This window comes from Pelophylax lessonae (assembly GCF_965119305.1).
Source record: "Pelophylax lessonae genome assembly, chromosome: 5".
NCBI lineage: Eukaryota > Metazoa > Chordata > Amphibia > Anura > Ranidae > Pelophylax > Pelophylax lessonae.
In genome coordinates this window covers 140,074,235-140,089,060 of record NC_138772.1, presented here as the reverse complement: position 1 = coordinate 140,089,060, position 14,826 = coordinate 140,074,235, and the positions used below count along the sequence as shown (strand labels likewise).

Below are 14,826 nucleotides of genomic sequence, written 5' to 3'. Positions count from 1 at the left end.
GAGGTTCTCAAAGTTTTGTGGAAATCATTTATTGATTGCAGAGAGAGGCGGCTCAAGAATGTTGAAGACTTTAAAACTAGCACAATTGAGTTGCCTATGGATCACGGTCCTCCATGGTGGATAGGACAGACGGTTATGCAGGACAAACTTGAGAAGGAGCGAAATGATGCCAAAAATGCAGTTGAGGAATTTGTATATGAGATGAGGGACAAACTGTGTGGCATTTATGAGAAATCTGTCAATGAAGATGACAGAAACAGTTTCACCCTGAAGCTTGAAGATACTAAGAGGCTTAACAGTGAGAGTCAAGAGCAGTGCCTGACACATGCGTGCCTGGAAAACTGTGTCCCAACCCTAGGGTTAAAACAAGAGGGGGGGGGAATGTGACAGGAAGTCAGGTAAATCTGTGGATGTTGTCACAGACAGGAGATACATTTCTGCTTGGGTTAGACAATTCACCAATTACTATAGGGTGTCGGCTGAAAAGGTAGCCAGGACGGCTTAAGGAAGTTGAAAGGCCTTCAGCTGTTCGGAATGAGGAAGTTAAGGCCTCTATAATTTGTCCAAAGGAAGTCTATTGATTGCTGCCTCCTGACGCTGTGTGAGCTGGGGAGAGGAGGACAGTCAGATGTGTGCCTCACGACGCTGTGTGGGCATGGGAGAAGGGATACCCCCTGAAGCTGTGTGAGCGTGGGGAAGACCTCCTGGAGCGATGTGCGCTGAGGAGGGTAAAAAGTGTGAAGACTACTCAAGGTGAGGTTTTGGACTATTTCTAGGTGGAAAGAAATAAATGCACTGTTTGCTATGTGAAGAGAAAAGCAAAGGGACATGTTCAATGTGAAGAGGAAAAGGGACATGTTCAATGGACATTTGTTGTGTGAAGAAAAAACATGGACTATTGAGTGTCTGCTGTAGGATCAGCAAAGTTTGCCCAACAGTAGGTTGGAGACAGACTCCGTAGGTAGGTTCCTGTATGTGAGAAGGTAGCCGCCCACAGTGGCAAGGATTTATTTTGTGTTTTATTTTATTTTGGTGTTTTTGAGGCTTGCACTTGTGTGAAGTAAATTGCAAGAATAAACCAAACTGTTGTTTGCAACCACTTCTCGGCTATCTCCCTGTGTAAACGCACCCCCCAAGGGGTCATCCATACCCGCCACCGAGTAAAGTCCCGCCACATGTTATAGAAGTGATCTGGGTGTAAAATGCCCCTATGGTCAAGGAAGTGACCAATGTGATATAGGCCCTTATCTATTCACTACTGAAATTGCAGATGTTGTAAGCCCAGCAAATGCTGGGTTGCTAAACAATGGTAAAGGCCTCTGCTTAAACATGCGTTTTGATGGGTTCTAATAACCCGTTTGAATATTGAAAACCTATGAATACTAGGATGCCTCCTTTTGTGGTTTATGTATTTAACTGTTAGGACATTTTATGGGAGCTATCCTTATTTGTATTTGTATTTTTTTTTATGCAGGGACAATTTATATGTTCTTTAAATAGGTCTTGCATATGGAGGCTATTGACTCCCTCTCTTTTTCTTTTTCTTTTTTTTTTTCTTCTCTGTAATAACACAAATATTCCTCAATAAAAGATACATTAAAAAAAAAACAAAAAAAAAAACAATGGTACCATATATATGTAGCGGGTTCCTCATGTCTTCTGCGTCATGCCAAGCTGACCGAGGCTCTCATTGAGGGAAAAAGAGCCTGTCAGTATCTGCGGGGGATTTCTCCCCCCTCTCTTTCTCTTCATAAGATACTGACTCTGTGTTGTTCTGCGCCTTCCCACTGCATCCTCATTTGCAGGAAGAAGGGAACAACTCAGCAGCAATGTACAAAGCATTCTGGGGCATGACGTCTTCACCTGCAATGGCTCCATAAACGTATGTTAGGATAGAACTACACATCCCAGGGTTCTCTGAAAGGAGGAGGAGAAGAGGCATCCATCTTGGCTGGTAGGAGAGTTCAGTTACCCACGAGGTAGAGAAGAGACTGAATGCAGGATAGAGGGAGAGCTGCTATCTTCCCAGTCGACCTACCGCTGTGCTTCAGATGACCAGCTTGATTAAAGGAGGATCCCAGGGGCATGTCTAGATGCACCTGCATTGGCTGAGGGAATCGTTCCGGGGTGAGGTGATTAGTCAGGTCACCTGAAGAAACTGTCTGTTCCTGAACATTCGCTGAGCATATCACTCCAGGATTGGTGAGAGGGCACCTGCCCAAATCTCTCTTCAGACAAAGCACTGAACCACTGCTTTTATTTCTGCATCATTCTATAAGGAGAATCCGTGGTGCTGATACATTCTGCTCAACAGTAATAGTGCTGCCTGATTTAATTGAAGATCCCTCACACAATTCAAGCTCTTCTATTTATCAAGTCTTCTCTGGATGTACTCTGTTCTTTCATCACAGGTAATCAAGTGCACCACCTTAAAGTTATTTAACTTCCAAAGGGCCCTGTCTATAGTTGGGACTTTAGTTACTACACATGTGGGTAATTCAGTGCACTGAATAGGGTACTGTGTTCAGGCTGATTGTTTGGGACTGTGATGCTGGGGTGAAGAAAGGAGAGTACTGACTTAGGAACAGGGTCATCCCTCTGCCCTCCTCCTGCCTGGACTCATATAGCCCATCTTAAGTGAGATTGACAATTGTCTCTGTGGGTTGCTTTTTACTACTTAAATCTGTTCTGCTTAAGTGAGTTCACCTCTGCTCTTGGGGTTGTTCACTTAAAGGAGTTCTCCAAGAGCAGACTGCGTAGATTGGAGGATCATTTGATAACCTTTATTTCCTTTAAAATTACTTTTACGTATTGAGTTGTTATTTTATGTTCTCATCTTCATAACGCCCTTTTCTCCTCTTTAAGGGAGTTTCAGTAAAGGTAATTTTCGTGTTTATTACCACCTGTGTCCATTTTTCTTCTGTTGTTACACTCACATTTTACCAGGTGTGCCAGTAGGGTTGAGTCTGTTCTGGGGGTTGAAAAGGCAGAGTGAGGTACCAACAATATTCAAGCGGCTCCTGCGGGGGTAGCGCTACATATAAAACATTTTATTCTGGGTTTAATACCACTTTAAGAACTATGCCAACAAAATGAATGCTAACAAGTGATCTAATATAGGCCATTCAGCAAGTAGTGCGGTTTAAGGTTGCCCTCCCTGATAGCATGCTTCCCAATCAAATCGGAGACATAAGTGTTTCCTAACAGCAACGTGCAACACGAGAGGAGAGCGCTTTACTATGAAATTATAAACAATTGGGGACAAAAGAAAAAAAAATAAAGACAATAAGCCTCATTGTTCAATTTCCATGGTAACAAAGAGGAATGCGTTTCTTTTCGGTGTGTCGGGATAGTTATATACTATTGTGCTGTAACTAGTTGTGATTCTGCATCTAATTTAAGGCTATAATATGATTATATTTTCAATATTGCCAGAATGGGGTTAGCATACACAGGCAGATCCTGATGCAGATATGATGAAAGCTTAGACATTTTACTGTTCTTTATTCAACCTTAAAGCACCATATCAATGGATCAGCCTATTCCAGAACATTTCTACAGCTTTTACTTTTTTTTTTGTAGAAGAAATGCATTGTCTTTATAGAGCTTACCGACTTAGCTAATGTTCAATTTCTGAGCTGAAAGTCTGGTTTTCGTGACTTGCTTTTTTTTCCATGTGCATTTTCAGCAGCTTCAGGCCACCTAACTACTCATATTTTCCTGCACGCCTTTTATTTTTAGAGCAACGCTACGGATTTGAATCACCCAGAAGAAGTTCTTAATAATTGTTCACGAACCTGTCCGTGGCCAAGGAAACAAAGTAATGGATGGCTCGCTGATGGGAAGTATTTTAACAGTCCTTGACAGCAGTGAACGGCTGTACTAGAACAATGGACATATCGACAATCTAAGATGAAAAAGTGCTGCCAAAACCCTTCAAGGGATACGATGCTGAAGTAGTGTTTATATACTACTGACTCACAAAACTGACAAAGAGGACCTGAAAGATACAAGCCCATCACAGTGGGGCTGATTTACTAAAACTGGAGAGTGCAAAATCTGGTGCAACTGTGCATGGTAGCCAATCAGCTTCTAACGTCAGCTTCTTCAATTAAGCTTTGACAAAAAAAAATCTGGAAGCTATTTGGTTTCTGTGCAGAGCTGCACCAGATTTTGCACCCTCCAGTTTTAGTAAATCAACCCCAAAATACCTACCAAAAGGAATTAACAGATATACAGCACATACAGTTAAAGGATCACTATAACAAAAATATTGTATTCTGATAACTATATGGGTGAATACCTGTAGTGCTATTTAGTATATAAACCAGTTGCCACCCACATAACACATATGTGCGATGGCAAAGAGGATGGGCTTTAATGCCCACATACATCCATGGATGGCAGAGGTTTCTGTGCTGGGAGCGCAAAGTGACTGAGCTGTCTTGTAATGATCAGGAACCAGTGGAAAGGCATTCCCCAATCATGTGACCACTGTGACAGCCAATCACAGTGGTCATGTGATCAGGCAGTCTGTCCCACACCCCAGGCAAAAAAAAAAAAAAACACACTTAAAGGGACCTTGGGACTAGGCAGAAAGTGGATAAGTGACATTTACAGGGGCTGGGACAAACCTATACTGACAGTGGAACTTTCAACAATTTCAACTTTTATTTCAAAAGAAAAAGAAAAAACTGCTGCTGTAACTACCTGATTCTGTTAGCTGTAATCTATCTTTTATTTGTCAAGTACTTAAAGCGAAACTCCTGGAATTATCTTGTTTGCAAACCTAGATTGGTCCAGCTTGGTTCAATGTACACATACATATCTGATATCCGGGATCGTCTAAGTGCGGCTTCAGCGGCTTCCCCTCTGTACACCGAATGCAGAAATTTGCTTAATCCATAACCACTGACATGATTTTTTGCTTTCAATAAAAAAAAGGCATTCTCTGATTGAAAGCGGTAAGGAGGAGGGGCAGATGACATCACATTATACACCTCATCCACTCAGAGAATTCTTTGTATTCATTGAATACAATACACAATGTTCTCAGAATGGTCCGTGCCGATTAGGTGATTCCTGTTTTAAGTGTGCAAAGGGGAAGTCGCTGGAGTAGCACCTAGAAAATCACTACATAGAGCAACAACTACTACAGTGATTTTCAGCATTCCCAGTGGCCTTGGAGATATCAGATATCGATACTTACATTGAGCCACGCTGGACCATGGAAAGTATGGAAAAAAATATAAAATCTGAGGTTCTGGTTTTAAGTCCACATAAAGCTACATGGCTCTCTAAAACTTCCCAATCCTCAGGGTAACAATGCTCCAGTGATATCACTGCAGAATAAATAGTGTTATTACCCTGGTACAGAAAGTGGAAAGGTGATGGATCTCCTGGCAGGGTCAACAGGTAATAAAACTGTATTATTTAGGGGACTTTGAGAGCAGACTTCAACATATATAATTTTTTGCTTTTCTCCTTAGGCCTACTTAAAATTCCAAAAAATGACCATTAGAACACTATTAGGGGCTCTGGGTGATTACATGCAATCACTAGTTTCCAGTGGCAAGAATCACTGGATTCTTGAAGCTGGAATGACAAGTGTATGCAAACAGTGGCGACTGCTCATCCTGTAGAAAGTAATGGCAGGCTGAGAGAAGCCATCACTGTTTCCATGCATTTGCACAACCAACTTGAATAAACTGTTGTGATCCGCTCTCAAAAGCTGAGCACTAACAATCAGATATTCACTTTGAAAGTGGTATTTTTCATACGATTTTCTGATCATGTGTAAGGGCCATAAGGGTCACCAAAAATGTCATTGAGCATACTGACTCTGGATTCAGCAGCACTCCAAAAAATGGGGGGCTCCCCTTAGAAACAGGGAAATAACCCAGAGTTGAGAATCCACATACATACAGCTCAATGGGATTGCCAAACAAAGGCCCAATAATCCAAGTTTTTTTTTACATAAATGAATTCATTGCAATTTTTGCTATCAATCAATTTCATCATTAAAAAAAACTTGGACTCTTAAATGTTTATTGGGTGCTTTCACAGGACTATAACTATCACATTCAGGCAGACAATATTTTTCTACCCAGTTCAGTTGATTTTTAAATCGACTTTTGTCGAGCCTGGTGGTCCTGAAATTCATGCTGTGTTTGGCCAGTTTTATTCTTAATTTACATAATATGAGTTCCTTTACATGTGTATGTTTAAGAAGCATGCATATCTAAAGTAGTGATCGGTGTATCTTTTTTCTCACAGTATATTATTTCATAATTGCATATAACTTCATCTGCTAGTAAGTCGAGTATCATTTTGACAGCGGCCCATGGACTTAGGCCTGGTTCACACCTATGCAGGTTGCAGTTTGCATATTGCAGGTGCATTTTGCGTTTTTCAATACACATTTTTGATCCATTGAAGTCTACGGAACCAAAAAACACAACCTGCTAGTCCATGACCCTTTCCATAAAATGCACAGATGTGAACGTGACCCATAGGAAACCATGGTAAATGGTACCTCCCAGGGAGGTACCGGAGAAGCCAGATGGCGAACTCCTCCCTTACCAGGCCTGCACACCAAGACTGGCGAGGACAGTCTAGTGCCACTAGAATGACTGGAATCCCTTCTACTTAGATTCTGCATAGCAGTCTCGACAGAAGTTGTATTGGAGGAAAGGAGTAAATCAGACGATACTGACACCAAGGGGCCACCAGGGTGTCTGCGGCGTCTGCCAGAGGTTTGCAAAACCTTGACATGAACCTCTGCACCTTCCTGTTTAGATGGGAGGCCAACAGGTCCACATTGGGGGTCCCCTACTGAAGGCACAGCTGATGAAACACCTCCGGGTGAAGAGACCATTTTCCCGGATCCAACGTCTGCCGACTGAGATAGTCTGCTTGCCAATTCTCTACCCCCGGAATGTGCACAGCAGAGAGGGCTGGAACATATAGTTCTGCCCACCTCAAGTTACCGGATACTTCCTGGGCTGCCAGGGCACTCCTTGTACCCCTTGATGATTGACATATGCCACAGCCATAGTATTGTCCAATTCAATCCTCACACAGCGTCCCTGCAGACAATCCGTCTATTGAGACAGACAAAGCCTAATCGCCCGAATCTCCATGATGTTGATCGGCAGACTGGACTTCGCTCGAGTCCAAACAGAATCCCTTTTTGCAGAGGTCTGGTATGGAATTGAGCAAACAGAACCGCCTCGAAGGTGGAAACCATCAGGCCCAACACCTGCATGCAAGTCCTAAGTGATGACCGACGGTTGGACAACAGGAGCCGAATCGCATTCCGTAGCATCAGTAGTTTTGCCTGTGGAAGAAACACCTGGGCCGATGCTGAATCCCGCGTCAGACCCAAGTAGTCCAGTTTGGTGGACGAAGTCAAAGCCAATCTCTGAAAATTCAGTGTTCATCCAAACTCCTGCAGAGTTTGCACAGTAATGTCCAAGTCGGCTTCTAGAGCCAAAGAAGACTCTGTACGCAGAAGCAGATCGTCCAGGTAACCCAGTACCACGATCCCCTTCTGCTGTAGCAAGGCCAGCACTGGGGACAAAATCTTTGTGAACACCCGAAGAGCTGAGGCGAGACCAAAGGGAAACGCCACAAATTGATAATGCTCCTCCTTGCCTGACATATATAGGAATATGAAGGTAAGCGTCTTTGAGATCGATAGAAGCCAGAAGATCCCCTTGATGAAGGAACGCTACTACCATGTGGATAGACTCCATCTGAAATTTCTGAACCCGCACAAAGTGGTTCAGAGCCTTGAGGTCCAAGATCGGACGAATCTTGCCTTCCTTCCTGGGAACTGTAAACAGATTGGAATAAAAACCTTGAAAACCTTCCAACTCTGGAACCGGCACAATGACCCCTTGTGCTAACAGGTCCTGCACTGCCCCGTAGAGGCCCTGTAGACGACCGTGAGACAGACGCAAGTTGGAAGGAAATAACTTTGCCGGAGGCAAGGACCAAAATCGATCTTGTAATCGAACCGAATCCACTCGTGGACCCATTTGTCCTGAATGAACAAGGTCCACGGCTCCAGAAAACGGCAAAGACATCCCCCCACCCCAGATGCAGATGAGGACACCATTTCAGGCTGGTGAAGGCTTCTCTGCAGAACCAGTAGTGCCTGCCTTCAACCTACCATTCCAGGGTCTCTTGGAGCCTCCCGCAAAATTACGGGTGGATCTCTAACCCTTTTCCTGTAATCCAGATGGATGAAAGGGCCACTTGTGAGCCGAGAAAAAAGGACCACGCTTACGACGAGGTTCCTTACCCCTAGCAACCTGCAGAAGTAATGTACTCTTACCTCCTGTAAGGCTCTTAATGATCTCTTCCATAGAGGCACCGAACAAACTGCCACCTATAAAAGGTAGATCATTCAGCACCTTTTTAGAAGACTGGTCAGCCGACCAGTACTTCAACCAAATCATGCGGCGAAGCATCACCGCCATCACAGATACCCTGCTGGCCAAGGGGGCCGCATCCAAAGATGCATCACAAATGTACTGTAGCCCCTGGATCAACTGATCCGCCATCTTCACCAACTCAGGAGGGTGTTGACCAGCTTCCAGATCCTGGCATACATTTTTTTCCCATTCTGTTAAGGTCTGGGATACCAAGGTGATAGCAAACACTGGCTTCAACTATAAACTTGCCACGGTGAAAAGGTACCGGACCAGAGCTTCAGCTCTCTTGTCCACAGGACCCTTAAAGATTGGAGAATCCTCCACCGGCAAAAGTGTGGCCTTATTTAACCTGGAAATCTGAGAGTCCACCGACGGTGGAACCGTAAGTTTCTTCAGGAGAGACTCCTCAAAGGGATATCTCCAAGCGAAATGCTAAGGTATTCCAACCATGCGTTTCGGGGAACCCCACTGACTAGTGATAATCTTGTCAAAATAGGCAGGAAAGAGGAACACCTTTGTCACATTGAAAGATTTGTGGGTGCCAAACTGCACCGGCGTTGCAGTCCTCCAAATTTAAGGTTTCCCGCACTGACACAATTAAGGCCTCCACCAGCGCCTTTTCATGCGCGGCTGCGAGGGAGGAGGATTCGTCCTCACTATTACAGCACTCAGCGTGCATGGACGCAGACCCAGTGGGCTGACTCTCGTCCTCGGCGGCCAAATCCAGACTCTGAGGAGGCAGAGGATACAGATGAAGGCGGGGGGCGCTTCTTGCTAGGCCGCCTTTGCAAGGCCATATCCACCTTAGAGACAAGTGATTGCAGGGTCGCTGTCATGGTCGCCAGGGCAGACTGAGACCCAGAGGGTCCCACAGTATCAAGGAGTGGGTCAGGTGGTGATACACGCTCCAGGGCTCCATGGTTAATTGGAGCAGCGCTGTACACAAAAAGAAAAAATTTCTTTTTTTTTTTTAAAAAGAACCCCCTCTTTACACTGCTGGAACGCGACAAAAATCAGTGCAGAGGAAGGATCCTCAGAGACCCACAGAGACTCACCACCCCAGAGCTGGAGAGCACCAAACAGCCTGCCACACTGTGATGAAAGATGAAGAGGAAGCGCCGACACTGACACTAAAGGCCCCCGCAGCACATCACCACACTCAGACTACAAGAAAATGGCCGCCACTATTTGCAATGGGAAACCAAAAACAGGGCCGCTGAACTACACAAACATGGACACCGAAACCGGGAAACAGCATCCACGGTAAAATGGCAGACCCCACTGGACCCCAGGGAAGAAAGCATCCACCAGGAGGACCCCCCCCCCCACAGCACCAAGGTACAGGCACCCCCAAAAGAGGGGCCGAAAGCGGCACGCACCCATCGCTCTCCAGCCCAACACTAGTGAAGCCTCCCACCCAAGAATACACCCGTGCCCCCCAAAAAGGGGCTAAGAGGGGAGACAGAGGGCAGGTGAGGGCGACTGACACAGGGGAACCCCACAAGGGAGAGGGGGGAAATGTGAGGGGAGGGAGGACACAGAAGGGGGCCTACTATCCTCAGGGAGGGCCCGCAACCACCCCAGCAATTCTAAAAGAAAGGAGGGGGGACAATACTCACCACACCATGGCATTAGGCGGGCACTACTCCCAGCAGTCCACCGCACCATCATGGAATGGGGGTGCTGCGACCCGGTGTACGCTGCGACTCTGATCGTGACTGCTGTCGTGACAAGGGCTATGCGACCTCGTGAGGTGTTTCACTCGCCGGCCAGCCCTGTCCAGTGGGGCTATGTCGCAGCCAACCTAGCACAGAGCTAATAGTTATGTCGCACTCGCAGGCCGGACTTGCAAGACTATAAGGATCTAGGATATCCAGTGCGTTGCCCAGTCCAGATTGTAGTTCACACAGGAACAGGTTGAATGTAGTTCACACAGGAACAAAAATATTAAAGAAAAAAGGAAAAAATTAAATTTAAAAAGGAAAAAATGCCAGGACGGCAGGTCCCAGCAGACAGCCAGGTCCTTACTCCTGACTAGGCAGAACAAACTGAAGTCCTATAACAGGAAGTGATGGTATACCTCCTGAGACTGCCTTAGGGGCGTAGCCAAAATTGTTTCCGCCTAGTCCTACTCCTGACGAGAGAGCAGGATAAGCCCAATGGTCTAGAACAGTGGTCCTCAACTCCGGTCCTCAGGGCCCACTAACAGGCCAGATTTTAAGTATTACCTTGGGGAGATGCAGACTAGAGTACTGCAATCACTGAGCAGCAAATTATATCACCTGGCATGGATTTCAGTTATCTTGCAAACCTGGCCTGTTAGTGGGCCCTGAGGACCAGGGTTGAGGTCCACTGGTCTAGAAGACATGGAGCTGTGTTCGTCAGTGAACGAAAGAGAAAATAGAACGAATATAGCTGTCTTCCAAAATTTGAATTTTGAATACCAAAATTGGAATTTCCAATCAATTTGAAAATAATGAATATACAAAACAAATTTGAATATATAAAATAAATTCTGAAAACAAATCAATCTAATGTAACGAATATGACAAAATTAAATTATAACCTAACGAATCATAAGAACAACAAAACAAATGTTTCTGTCATGCACAGCTCTAGTATCTGCTGGTTGTGTGGATACATGTGAACAGCAAACTGTCCTCTTAGCCTGTGATTACTATGAGCAGGCTAAGCGGCCACTGCTGTTCTCATACCTTTCATCTCTCCCGCAAGAATCCCGTGATTCTTGCCGCTGGAAATCAGAGTAGGCATGTAATCACCCATGTGAAGGAGGCATAACAGTAATGTATGACTGAGGTTTTTTTACAAAAAGGAATTTAAGAAGGTCAATGTTCAATATAAGCTATATAAACCTTGGGTTGTCCCCTGAAATCAGGTACAGCTGCAAAATATGTAAGATAAAAAAAAGAAACCAGAAAGCCTTATGGCTCAGGCAGATGGGGTTCTTCTTAAATGCAGCCTTTTCTATTTTTTAATATAGCGCTGATCAAACACATGTGTTTGATATGAAGAGGCTGAATTTGACCTTCTTTGCCTGCAGTTTAAACACACCTCTATAAGACCTGCTGTGTCTGAAGAAACAGAACGCAAAGTAGGGCAAATGCAGCCTCTGAACTGTCAGCTACACTATACCATTGAAGTCAAAGTGTGTTGCTGACCTGCATTTCACGTGTTTTTCAAACGCAGGAAAATAATGCCCATCACCATGAGTCCTTGACCCGTCTGACTGCAAAAGTAGTAAAATAGGTGCAACAATGAGTTGAGCACATCAGGTTTTGGGACTAGTGGAGGGTTTCAAATGTCTTGCAGAGCCTGGGAACCCCAAATCTGACATTTCGCTTTAGCCCTCGTTCACACTGAACGCGAGTTCGTAATTGTACGAGTTCAGCTGGACTCATTCGATTTTAAACTGCATTTCAGTGCGAGTTCAAGATGCGAAATGTAGTGCAGAACCTACTTTTGGAAATCGGTGCGGCGGCGCAAAGTCGAAGTCGCACCGATTGTGACAGTGCCGTTGCTGGCAATAGGCTGCAATTTGGCATGTGATTTGACGTCAAATGGCGCCGATGTGAACGGGGGTGTAAAGTCATAGCTGAGTCCCCCAACCACCGGCCTCAAGCACCTTGTAATTGTTCCTTCTATGTGACAAACTGCTTCCCTGACCAATAAGGAGGCAGGAATGGGCTGTCCATTTTCATCTGATCTACCCATAGAGGAGAGTAGGACTCTGACAGGTTCATCTGCACAGTGAGTGGAGACTGACCTGTCATCCGCCTGCTCAGCGGGGATCAGCAGAGCGATCCCCACTGAGCAAGCGGAGTCTGTCAAAATGGATCTGTCCCATGTGAAAGGAGCCTAAGGCTACATTTATATGGCCGCACAGGGGTGGTCACCACCAGCATGCATCAGTAGATTACAGCCAGAGGTTCTGAACACTGCTTGCACCCACTGTGTGTGAAGAGCAGCTATCAGATATATACTCTGTACAAATCAATAGCCAGTGCCATCGCTGTTTGCATTTAACCACTCATCTGAGAAGTTACAAAAAAGCAGACGGTGTGCATTCAGGGATGGCATTTCTGTTCGCGCACAAATTGTCTGCAGCTATTCGGTTAGTTTGTATTCGGCCAGAGCGCAGAGTGCTGCTGTGCCCAGAGGTAGTGTTTAGCTGGCTCTGAATGCAGCAGACATATGTGTCCCTAGCTGCCCGTGTGCATGTAGCCCTAAACATCTGTTTATCTATTCTTCTGTAGTATAATAGTATCATAGTCTATACTTGGCAGTAAATCAAGCATAAATGCCACACATTAGGAGATACTGGCATTTGAATTATAGTTTATTTCACATTCCAAAACATCACACTGCAAATTGTTGATAAAGAACAAATGCAATGTGATGCTATTTACTAAAATTATTATTTAAAGAATTCAATATTAGAACAGCAGTACCTGTAACAGGATATTCATTTGTAAATTGTGTTTATTGATTAGATTTAAATATTGCTCCATATATAACCTCTGTTGCTTTGATATATATATATACAATGTCTAGACAAAGAGATCATGCCATACAGACAATACTCACAGTATGACTTCCAAACGGGGGGTTGGTATTCCTCCACATCTACAACAGAAGAAGAAATCAATCCGTTAGTGAACTGTGCTGGGAAGTGAACCGATTCGTGGTTATCTTGTAGGAATTGTTCTTAGTTGAATAAACAGATCAATAACTGAAAATTGCTACAATCAAATGCTGAACAAGAAACCTGAGCTTAAAGGAAACCTGTCATGAACAAAAGTATCAGTCGTCACTGCTGAGATAACCTTCAGAAAATACTAGCTGCAAGCCTATCATGATCCACTTGCTCTTCATTACCTTAATAACCAGAAACAAATAAGTAGATAAGACTTTTTTATTTTCTCTGACATTCCTGGTAATCAAACATTCCAGAATAGGTGGCCCAGGAAATACTTAGACCTTCGAATGCAGTGCCAGCACAAACAAAAATCAAACCCTGAAAGACACCCAAATGTCGATAAAGGTAACTGTAACACCCAAAACACGTCACACCAAAACATATAATTAAATTAATCAAGTAGGCTTCTGTTATACTAGAACATATACCTCTATAGACCTTAAACTTTAAAGCCCAACTTCGGAAAACTTGAAAATGATCCCTTGCCGTGTGGGCATTAAAATTCTTGTTTAGGTCCAGGAATATGTTAAAGTATATTTACTGCCCTGCACTGGACGTATTGATGCCAAGGGACACAGCGAGAGCCTGGGAGAATGCTACCTGCTGGGGCAGCAGAGGATCAGGTAAATAAAAGTACTTTTACTCACCCTCAGACTAAACGAGCAATAAACCTTTGCAGTGCGGGTGCAGCCCCACTGCAAGGGATATTTTCGATTTTCCTAGAATTGGGCTTTAACTTTAAGTATTACTGAACGCCTGTTGGATTTTTATTGATGTCTGTGACCCATTGGAAAGATTCACCCTCTCTACCAGTCCTGTATACCATTATCACAGAGAATGAAAGAAAATACCAACTTTTGCATTATTACCAATATAGGAATAGAGGGAAATTCTTCCAGCAGGGACACCTGTTTTAGTGACTGTGGTGGCAACTTTGTAGGGACTTACTCTCACTTCCTGTTTTGATTTTTTTTTTTTTTAAAGCCTACTGGGGTTATAACCCTCCCTTACTCTATTCAACATTAAAAAAAAAATAATTTGCCTCTGTTTCTACTTTAAACCAGTCCATATTTATGGGAATTACAGAGATTTAAGGCACCAATACAAGGGAGCGAAGTGTTAAAACTCCAACTCAATCAATAGCCCATTTCCCCAGACAACAATAACAATAAAAATGTTCTTTAATCTGGCTCTACCATCATTACTACTGACACAAGCCCGAAGATTTTTACAGTAAAAGCAGTTGATTAAATAATTTATTCCTTTTTTTTTATTTTTAAGTCTTCAAAAGAATGTTAAACTCCTTGTGTTCTCCATATTTATTATTTACATCACTGTAACATATTTTGCCGAGCTGTACAATCAAAGGAGCAATGTAACAGGCAGTAAAAGAGGATAAAGGGGCCTGCTCATTAGGACAGTCTGAAGATGATGTGAGATGTGAGTCATAAACCATAAGTGCTGGTTTTGTACATCAGGATAATACTGGTCACTGGAAGTTCAACATGGCACCTCATGGCAAAGAACTCTCTGAGGATCTGAAAAAAAGAACTGTTGCTCTACATAAGGATGGCCTAGGCTACAAGAAGATTGCCAAGACCCTGAAACTGAGCTGCAGCAGGGTGGCCAAGACCATACAGCGGTTTAACTTGACAGGTTCCACTCAGA

The 14,826-nt window shown here is 44.0% G+C and overlaps 1 protein-coding gene across 2 annotated transcripts in view; it reads right to left on the bottom strand.

The window, feature by feature from the left end:
• Window positions 1-14,826, bottom strand: part of CHN2 (chimerin 2) — a 502,107-nt gene that overhangs the window by 293,241 nt on the left and 194,040 nt on the right. For both annotated transcript variants that reach the window (XM_082258131.1, XM_082258132.1), the window contains exon 2: window positions 13,047-13,085. In XM_082258131.1, coding sequence (XP_082114257.1) covers window positions 13,047-13,085 — 39 coding nt within the window. The remainder of the gene's footprint in view (window positions 1-13,046; window positions 13,086-14,826) is intronic.